At 36.1% G+C, this 10,945-nt stretch overlaps 1 protein-coding gene across 1 annotated transcript; it reads right to left on the bottom strand.

The window, feature by feature from the left end:
* Window positions 1-1,223: 1,223 nt before the first annotated feature.
* tmem185a (transmembrane protein 185A) lies at window positions 1,224-9,593 on the bottom strand. Its single transcript, XM_042512654.2, has 7 exons — window positions 9,399-9,593; window positions 8,480-8,656; window positions 7,936-8,143; window positions 6,855-6,938; window positions 6,449-6,625; window positions 5,670-5,793; window positions 1,224-4,495 (listed from the first exon to the last, which is right to left on the bottom strand). The coding sequence occupies exons 1-7, from the start codon at window positions 9,434-9,436 to the stop codon at window positions 4,245-4,247; spliced, it is 1,059 nt and encodes a 352-aa protein (XP_042368588.1). The 5' UTR covers window positions 9,437-9,593; the 3' UTR covers window positions 1,224-4,244.
* Window positions 9,594-10,945: the final 1,352 nt, after the last annotated feature.

Raw genomic sequence — 10,945 nt, 5'->3', positions numbered from 1 at the left:
TTTGGCTTTTTTTATTTTTGGTGATTATTTTTTCCTTTAAAAAAAATCATAATGTTTTCCATTTAATATGCATATTGTTTTGTTTTTTTTTTTTTTCATTTAATATTTTTGTCGATCATTAAAGAAAAATATGCCTTCCACACCCACGGGCTAACCAAAAAAGGCCAAAAACACCATAATTTGTCATGTTGAAAAAAATGACTGAAGGTGCAAGGCAAAAAATGTTTAAATTTACCATCTCCCAAAAACAGCTGGAATAGCATGCAAAGACACGCCTTAGCATAGAAAGTTGCAAAAAGAGCGAAAAACACCATAATAACCATAATATGGCATGTTGAAAAAATTATCGAAAATGCAAGGCTATGGCAAAAAAATGACATAATTTGACCCAAAAATGGCTGGAAATAGCTCAAAACACCAAAAAGTAGCCCGTACAATCTACAATTATAACATTTCCTGCTTTTTTTAACGAGATGCTATATTCTGACATAACATCACGTTTGTGGCCTTTTTTAATTCAAACTACGCTGTCAGGTTTTATGGCCTTTTATGACACAATATAGTTTTTAATGACATAAAATACTTTGACCTTTTTATGGCATTAATGACACATTATACTCAGACTTCTAGGTCATTCTGTAATATCCTGCCTTTTTTTCTGGTGTACTGTGATTTCTCTTAAATTGTTGTTTCTATGACTTATGTAATACTTTTATTTTTTTTATGGCATCACTTTTTAATATCATACTATACTTTTGACATTTATCGCAGATACTATTTTTTAAAATTATTTTGTATGAAATACAGAAATTTTTAAATGACAGAACAAACTGAACTGTGATATTTCTTTTGATACAGTAAACTGTGTTTGTTACGACGTATTTGTCTCTCAAAATTCGAACTATAAAGGTGCATAAAAAGGAAAATGTCAATAAAAGTTCCAGTACATCAAATGTGTCATTTTTAGCAATTTCTTCCTTAGTTTAACTGTAAAATAAATATCTATTAAAAAAACAAACAAACAAACAAAATAACATGAGAGATGGGACGATTACTGTTGTTTTCTAGGAAATATTTTAGGAATTATGGCAACACAAAGCTGATATGTATATGGTTTTTTGATGCCCGGCTTTACAGCAAAGCTTTTTAAATTCATAGTTTGATATAACAACAATTTGAAATCTGCTAAATGACATTAGAATGACTCAAAAAGGAGCCTGGAGTCGCACACAATATTTGCAGTTTAATGAATGGCAGAAGGTTTGCACAATATTAAAAAATAACCTCATTCATGGTTGCTGAACACTGTCTTGATTTAATAAAGTGACTCTTTACACAGTTTGTATTTCACGGTTAACTAAAATAAAAGTGGATGATTGTTTGCAAGTACTAGTTTCTTTTTGTTTATTTTTCCTCATATTTGACCTTCAACCCTGCCGTCTCCATGCTGGTCCCAAACGACAACTTCTGTTATTTACAAAAAAAGATACAAAAAACTGACAGGTTAGACAGGACTCATCTTGGAACACGTTAAAAAAAGTGCCATTTCCATTAAGGGCTGGGAAATATATCGATATTATATCAATATCCTGATATGAGCGCAGGATTTTAAATATTTTAACTGTGTTTACATGCTTTTAAAGGCTACATTACAGTGAATTTAACTGACTGTTATTTGCCCGCTTTGTCATTATATCCAAATGTAACGTGATTAAATATTTTGTGAAAGCACCAAAGGTCGACCTTAATGTTATCGCAATACTGATTTTGATAAATGTGTGGTTTTATTTTCTCCATATTTCCCAGCCCTGTTTCAATTGTTCTCTTTTTTAAAGGAAAGCTTCGCTTCAGGTGTGTCTTAAAACAACACTAGCATGACATTTGTACGCTGAAAGAGTCGGAAGAGTTTCGTCCTGTCCATACGGGCTGAGAAAGGAGCTGCACTGGAGTCAGATAAAGTGGCTATTTTTTGGAAGTTACAAACATTATTTGAAACAAAGCAGAAATTTTGTGGCTAACTTTGACATTTACATACTGCTGAAGCCTCTTGTTAGCATTTTTAGACACAAGTGCTGTGGATTTTGTACCAGCTCTTAATGCTTTAAAATCTGAGAAAATTGGTTTCAACTTCACAACACATGGCCCAAAATGTAGCAAGAAATCATTAAAACGATACAAGAAAATCACCTGAAAATAAGCAAAAAAAAACCAAGAAAATGGCCCAAAAAGATTCAGAAAATTAAAAATATATGTATATATTTTTCTGTAACCTTATTTTAAATAAAAAATGATTATAATTATTATAATGTAATTTTACTTGACATTTTCTCTAATTTTTTGATTATTTTCTAGTAATTTCTGATTTTCAGGACATTTTCAGGTCTGTTTCTGAATCATCTTTTATGATTTCTTGCAGTCTGGTGCATTATCTTGCCAACTTACTCGTTGAATTTTTTCCATGTTTTTGAAAGAAACTAGTTTTACATAGCATGAAAAAGGCCTCTAAACGGATGCTGAATCAGGTTTTAAAGGGTTAAAGTCAGGAAGGGGTCCCTTCACAGCCAGTATAGACAGGAGGAGAGACTTTCAGTACACGTGGGCATGTTAAACCTGTGTAAAGACACACCTGGACAAAAGACGAAACCTTTCTTTAGACGTCTCCGCCTGCATGTTCAAAAGCGGAAACAGAAGCAAACGCTCCGGTTACATGCACAACAATATTCCCCTTTTATTCTGAATAAGACAATATTCTGGATTTGATGTGTTTAAATATTCCGAATTTGACCAAATTTAACATTTTCCAATCCAGATGTGAGATGTGCCGGTATTGTTCCGTTTTTAGGAGCATTATTTGAGCACATTTACAGCCAATTTGGAATATGCATCTCTATTACGCTGTGTGTTGTCATGGAAACGTTGTAAGCAAAACAACAAAAGCCCACGTTTCTGTTCACGAGGACAAACACACCTGGTTTTTTAACATTATGATGGTTTCGATATTAACAGTGTTTCGGATGAGCACAAATATCGAAGCGTGAACTTTTCAAAAGTGCAGCTGAAGGAATGAAAGAGGAGGCGGAGCTCGCATGTTCCAACGCATCCACCACCAGAACTGTGAAAAAAAACACTATTTTGATGCAAAAGAAAAACAAACTGAGAAGCGGTTACGGCTCTTTTAATACGCCGAGTCGGATCGGACCGCAAGTGAATTATGAACGTCTCAAGTTTGCAAAAAGAAACAAAACAAAAACACTTTTTTCTTTGAAGTACAGTGAATTTTTTTGCACAGAGCTTTTATTTTGAAGTGCTGTTTCTATTTAATCTTGTGCTGTTTTATTAGCCAACGTGTTGTTTACATTTCCAGAAATAATATTGAATATCTAGAGACAGAAAAATCTCTCATTTGTTCAGAAAAATCCGCGTTCACATGATAACATCGTGACAACGATCCTCGTGTACACGGATCTGCAAAAACGCTTTAGCGTGCATGCCAGGTTCGTAGTTGGCGAGTAATTTTGTAATGACGCACTACAGAAGAACACCGAGCTCAAAGTGTGACCGCAACGCCACCGTTCTCACCGGAAACGCTCATTGGTGACGGAAAAGTTGGCGTTTTCAAAAAAATTGCACGCGTTTTTTCAGGCCACCAAAATGCTGATGTCATTTGAACAAAAGGCTAAATCGTTTAAGTTCAACATTTCACACAAGAACCGTTAGGAGAAATCTGGACGCGTGACTGGACCAGTTGGGAGACGCGTTATTCGGAGAACGAGCGGAATATTGTCCTTTTCTGAATTCGGGCAAAACCGGATTATTTTGTGCATGTAAGCGTATTCAAAAAGAGTACAATGATCCCAAATTCAAGCTACAGTCTCTCCAATGGTCCCCATCATGAAGAAAGACAAGCGTCCACCTCGTCTCTCGAGCACGTCTGAGTCAAAGACTGCTGCTGGAGTCAAATATACAAGTCGGCGCAGATCCAGCTCCTCTGGGTCTCCTGTGGTTAGTCCTAAGCAGTCCTCTCTTTGGGTTCAGTCCTCGGAGGAGTTCGGCAGGGCAGTCGTTCCTTCAAAACAGCCGATGTGAGGATTCTGGATCCGTTAGTCGTCTCTCGTGTCGGAGTCTAAGATAAGTGGATCAAATCCTTTAGGACAGCAGCTAAAACCCAAACTCAGTGTCTTCTGCTGTTTTGGCTCCGTGACTTGAACGCGTCAGCGCAGCGGTCCCTTTCAGCTCCAATGCGGTTAGTCGGGCATGTCGATGCAGAGTTTTGGCGGCGGGACGAAGTATTTCCCCGGGCTCTGTGTGATCACCACGCCCGTCTTCTTGTGGAACATGGGGGCGATCTTTGGCGGCGGCTCGGGGACGGGCAGATCCTCGATCGCCTCGGGGTCCTCGCTGCGTTGGAGGTCGTAGGACACGTTCCCGTACTCTCGCAAGAAGGGGAGGAGCTCCAAGAGGAAGTGGCAGAAGTCTTTCCGGATGCCGAACCACCCTGAGGGGAGTTTACAGAGCAGACGTCATTATTACGTGTGCAAAAAATCTGGTATCTGGTTTGGAGCATCTGCATGTTTCTTAAATTTTGGAAAATCTGAAAAGTACGGGAAACTGAATTTAACTGTCTTGATTTATGTTCTGTATCATAATCGACTGTTTAGAAAAACAGAAAAAAATAAAAGATAAAAAAAAAGACTTTATAAGAGTATTTTGATCCAACTGAGCTGAAATTTAAGTTAAATTTTACAGAAGCCAATAATGATTAAAAAAAGCATGTTCCAAAATCATTGACTTAATGTTAGGGGAATTAGATTTTATTTCAAATATTTATTGTAACACAAAACATGACTCTTTGGTGATATTAATGTAAGTGGCATTTTGTATTTTTTTAAGTTAATGAAATCCAACGTCAGACAAAAAAACCCTTTAATGTCTGAGCTTTTTTAAAGATTAATTTTTGACATTTCATATCAATTAAGGTTTTATTTTTAGATGAATGAATTTAATGTCTTTTAAGACAATTTAAGGATTTGTGGAAAAGCAAATTTCTCCTCCTCGTTTCTCCTCAAATGTAAAAATTTGCTTCTTTTCTTTGTTATTCATGATCATAAACAAAATATATTTGGGTTTTAAATGTTTGGTTGGACAAACATTGAAACAAACAAAAGTCACTGCTCTAAACTGAGTCGCCAATTAACCAATAACTTTAATCAATAATTTAAAATGAATTTTTGACAATCAAGTAAACTTTCATGTCATTTTTAAAACAAAAAACAAACTCCTTAAATATTTATTTAAATTCCTTTTTTAAGAGTCAGTTTTATTTATTGTTTTGTTCGTGTTTTTCTTTTTTCATTTTATTAACTTAGAATATTTTAATTACTTGTTTAAATTATATTTTTATTCTGAAAAATACAAAAGTTCATTGCACTTCAAAAAAGCGTGTATATGCATTATTCTGATATTATATTATCATATCATCAGCATAAAATTTCTATAATTATAGTAGATTTATAATAACATTATTTAGCTCAATTATTTCTGTGACAATTTATCAACAAAAGATTTACCTGCGACAGTCCTCATTGTAGGTTTTTAAAAAAGTTAAATGATGGGAAAGTTGTGAAATATAAATCCTGTCAGTGCTGTAAACCGAACCGTTAAATACTCACAGTGGTTTCCGCCCTTCTGGCCAAACGTGGTGGCCATGAGTGTGAGCAGCGAGAGCCACAGAGGGACGAACACACACACGTAGCTCAGACTGTTGTGTCCGTCCAGCTTGTGCACCAGAAGGATCTGAGGACACACACGAATATATAATATATAACCGCACACAGCATGTGTGTGTTTGTGTGTGTGTGTGTGTGTGTGAAACTGTGCAAAATAAATTTAAATATGTAATTATAAAAATTTTAAACATATTTCTTTCCTAAGTTTTTCTTGTTTTCCGATGACATTTTTCTCCAGCTTCTAAAATCTACAAATTCCCTATAATTTGTGAAACATTTTTTACCACGTTGCTCTTTGCCTTTTTGAAAGAAACTGCACCAAACTGCAGGGTTTCAAAATTTAAATACTCGTGAGAAGTACCTGTAAGCAGCACAAGACAAGTGGTGTTGCTCCTTGTTTCAAAGGGTTAAAAGCTAATTTAAAATATCAGTACAGACTTTGAGCCAGTAGAGGGCAGCACAGGATAGTTTTTATTATTACAGCAATTTGTTAAAGATCTAACTTTTCTATTGTTATTAATATATATTGTTATATATTGATTGTCTAATTAGTGAGACTGGAGTTCATTTCTGTAATTAAAAAATTAAAAATGTAGATTTTAGAAAGTTATGATTATACAAATTACTTGACACGGCTGCTTTCTATAATTTAAATCATGTTACATGGGATAAATCAAGTAAAATGCGACACTTAAAAAGTGATACGTTCAGCGACAACTCACCTCAAAGGTGAGCAGGGGCACGACGATGGTCATCCAGCTGATCGCCATGGTGATGTGAGTCCGCCGTTGCTCGGCGATGATGTCGATGGAGCGGAGGAAGAGGACAGACCAGATGATGTAGTAGAGGACAACAAGGCACAGGAAGGACATCAGGATCCACAGCGGGACACACACCACCTGCAGCACACACACGCACACACACACACACACACACACACACAGGTGAGGTCATCGTCAACAGCGGAGGACACGCTGCAGCACGTTTAATGTTGATTATGAGACAGATACACACACACAACAAAACGCCATAACAAAAGCAGAATGAATACGCAGTAAAGAATACACTGAATATTAGTGTGTGAAAACAGCCAAAGGGCAGGTGTGTGTGTGTGTGTGTGTGTCTCACCAGCCACGGCCAGGTGATGATTTTGTCCAGCCTCAGAGCGATGAAGATGAACTGGAGAATATTGACTGAACACAAAACCTCCAGCTGAGGAGAGGAAGAGCGAAGACAAAATTTGAGCGATATTCTCATTTTCCCCAAAATACGACAGTTGTTATCGTTCTCTGTCCCAAATACTTCAATTTCACACCACACAAATCACACACGTGCTGTTTTTGGAGTCAAATCGACGCCGTCCCCACTAATTGCAATTGTGAGTTGCAGCCAGCTTTGTCAGTTGGCTGCAGCTCCGTCGTAAGTTTCCTCCGTCAGACTTTTTTCCTGTTATATTCATTTAATACAATTTGTGATTTGATTTTTAAATTGAGTTTATGGCAATAAAAATGTTTTATGGTATACCTAACGTGTGTTCTTTGCGTAAAAAATGTTTTTTATGTTGTTTATTTAAAGACAAATTAAATAATTAACAGAAATTGCAAATGGGCAGCAATATTATATTATTTTTTTCTTGAATATTTCCTGAATAAAATTTTTTTAAACTTTTTGATTATACTGTTGAATAAAATCTAAAAAAAACCATAATCTTATATTTTCATGTATTCATGTTTTATAATATAATATTTAAACTTTTTGTGTGCCTGAACAAGTTGACAAAATTCAAGTCTTCAGCGGCAAAAAAAAGTTCTATTTAAGAAAAACCTTGTTTACATTTTGGCCTTACGCATATTTTGCATTTTAAATATCTGTTTATTAATTTTCCTCAGAATATTACTCTAATTTTAAAGTTTTCTTCTTCTATACTTGCACCTTTACAGATATTATTTAACTGCATTCTTTAAATAAGTTACATTGTGCTGCAAAACTATTTCCCTCAGATTAAAAATTCTGACCTTATTTTATTTTGCCAAATGTTCTTTTGCACGAGAAAAAGAAAGGATTAAGGTGTTCATGGTAAAAAATGCATCATACACGTCATGACATGTCAAAATAGTGACTCTCGGTTGTAAATGAATCTCCCTGAAGCAACTTTAAACACAAAAACAGACAAGAAATATGATTTTATCACACATATCAGCCTCCTTACCTCCAGGGAGCGGTCGTGTCTGAAGCCCCAGACGCAGGCTGCTACAGAGACGGGCGACACGAAGAAGAGCGGCATGAAGACGAGGAGCCAGAAGTAGTGTCCTCTCTCCACGCGGTCGCACACTAACACCTCGAACATCAGCAGCAGGACGTGGAGCCCCACCGCGATCAGCATGGCTTTGAACTCCACACACGTCTCGCCCTCGGCCCTGAGAGACGGAAATTTAAACATCAGAAAAATCCCCCGACATGATTACAGTTTATAGCTCACTGAGGAGACAAAATCACTCAAAATAAAGACATCAAGCAGATATTTAGCTCTTTTTCCTTCTTCTTATAGTCTCATAAACCCACATTGATATCTCAGACAGAGCACAGAGCACAGAGCACACTCTGTCTGCTCAGAATTTCTGCAGATTTTAAGGTAATAATCTGTAAATTCGCTTCACAGCCGCTCAGTTAAGAACAGGTGAGTTGGTGGCTGCTCTGAGTGACTGCTGCAGGATTTGATTTTAAAAAAGGCAGTGCAGTGTGTTAGAGTCTACCTGTACTGGGGGTTGTGCGCCCAGACTCCGGTGCCCACAGAGGCCCCGATGATGACCAGCAGCTTCCACAGCCATATTGGGGTGAACACCGCCCAGTAGTTCCACTGGATGACTCCATCCAGCCTCAAGGACAACAACACGGAGAACAGCAGCAGGCAGGAGTAGATCAGGAACTTACTGCAACAGGGACAGAGAGACACGTCACACAGCTGACACTTATATATGTATGTATATATGTACTTGTGTTATTTTAGGATTTGACAGTTAAAGACATTGGAATTTCAAGAAATTAGTAAATAAGAAAAATTATTATTTAAAAAAAAAAAGCTACAGAAAAATGTGTAAGAAAAGAACCAACCAACCAAAAAATAAAAATTAATTTAAGAATTAAAATTAAACTGGAAATAGAAATAATAATTGAAAAAAAATACAAAAGGACAGAGCAGCGAGATCAGTGTGAATAGCAACTGATAAAATAAAATAAAAATAAGATGCAAAACTCAACACTAATTGCTGGAGAATACTTCCATGCTTACTTTTTATATAATATTCCCACTTCATGGTTCAATGTGCTGTGGGGAATAACAATTTCCCAAAAAAATATTTCTAATTCTGTCTCTGTTAATGTTAATGTTAATGTTTGCAGATATGCGAGATTTAACAGCAAAGTCTTTACGTTATGTTAGCTAGCATGTTAGCCAGGCCTCGATTAACCGGTTACCTTATTCTCGCTTTAACTACTTCACTCACAGTTACCACACATATGTCGTTACCCGTTAAACTTCCACATACATGTGAATAACATCTCAAATATATAAAAAACACATTTTGGGGATTTCTTCGTACAGCAGCGCATCAGACGCCGCTATGCTAACTAGCTACACAGTTAGCTACAGTGCTAACTCGTAGCTAAACTCACCTCGGATTAAAGTCCTGAAAGAGTCCTCTTAAATTCATGGTGTCAAAGAAGCTTCTCAGCGCGCCAGCATTAGTATTCCGTGAAGTTTACCGCCTAATCCGAGCGATAAACATCGTAATTTCTGCGGTTGTTTGGTTCGGTGGCATTACAGCCTCCTGCTAGCTCTGTGTTTTTGTTTTGTCCACCGGAAATGACGTGTCCACACGAAGAGAGCCGAACTGTTTCCGAAAATGACGTAATAACAGCCGAGCGATCGGTGGAAAACTCCGAAAAAACAAAACAAAAACAAAACAAAAATTAAATTAAATTAAATTAAATTAAATTAAATTAAATTAAATTAAATTAAATTAAATTAAATTAAATTAAACAAAACAAAAAAGAAAAGAAAAGAAAAGAAAAGAAAAGAAAAGAAAAGAAAAGAAAAGAAAAGAAAAGAAAAGAAAAGAAAAAAATAAAAGGAAATTGGAATTGTCTCTCCCAGTATGACACTTTTCTTAAATTTAGTTTAGTATTCTTCTGATAAATCAGATCATTACAATTATTGTTTTAATAATTATCTGTTCCTGTAACTATTCAGTGTTCCCAGGCGGCCAGATGAGTCTCCTTGTTGTGTTTAAAATAAAATATATATTTAAATAAAATTTAATTAAATAACAGCACAACATTTTTTAGTTGTTTCTTTCCCCCTAATAAATCAGATTCTTACACATATTATTTTATTAATTAGTAGCTAATTTGCACCTGTGTGTTCCCACAAGGCCAGATGAGGCCTTGTATATACACAACACAACACAACACAACACAACACAACACAACACAACACAACACAACACAACACAACACAACACAACACAACACAACAAATATTGGAGTGGTCTTTCCCAGGAGGACGCTTTTTGTTTTTAGGGGCTTTTTTTGTTTGGTTGTTTGTTTCTTTCTTCCTGTTAAATTCTTACAAATGTTATTTTAATAATCATTTGTGCCTGTAGCTGCCGGGTGTTTGTCAGAGGTTCTTAGTTTATTCAGCGATGGAAAAAGGTTTGTACCCGTAGCATACAACATGAAAATATGATTCATTCAGCTACGACACACCTGTGGGATGATGTGGGAGACTGAGAACTGAAGATGTCTGCTTTTTATGCAGGTTTTTCCACAGATATTTACGCTCTTCGCTCTGTGAGTAGGGAAAACTCCCTAAACTCTGATCACAGCGGTCTGTTACAGTCACCTCATCAGCTGCCTGCAAAGCACGGGGCTTCCCCAAAAGGAGAAAAAAATAAAAGGTAAAGCGATGAACAAAAAATAACCACAGAGCTAAAACAAAGCATGTTATTGTTTACAGATAAATGAAAATTTAAAAAACTTTCCAGAAAGTCTCAGTTTTTGCTTTCATATTCCGCTCCTGTCTGAAAGATGTTGTCGCTCGCAAAATAACAACATGATGAAACTTGCATGCAAAAATACTGCAGATAATAAAGAAATTTCTAATTATTATCTCTGTGTCAGTTTCTCTTTCTGTTAGCTGTTTCGGCTGTCTTTTGTTGAAA

Source organism: Plectropomus leopardus, chromosome 23 (assembly GCF_026936395.1).
Source record: "Plectropomus leopardus strain MGB_pleo_1.0 chromosome 23, ASM2693639v1, whole genome shotgun sequence".
Taxonomy (NCBI): domain Eukaryota; kingdom Metazoa; phylum Chordata; class Actinopteri; order Perciformes; family Serranidae; genus Plectropomus; species Plectropomus leopardus.
Note: the sequence above shows the minus strand (reverse complement) of the source record. Positions and strands in the feature narration are given on the sequence as shown.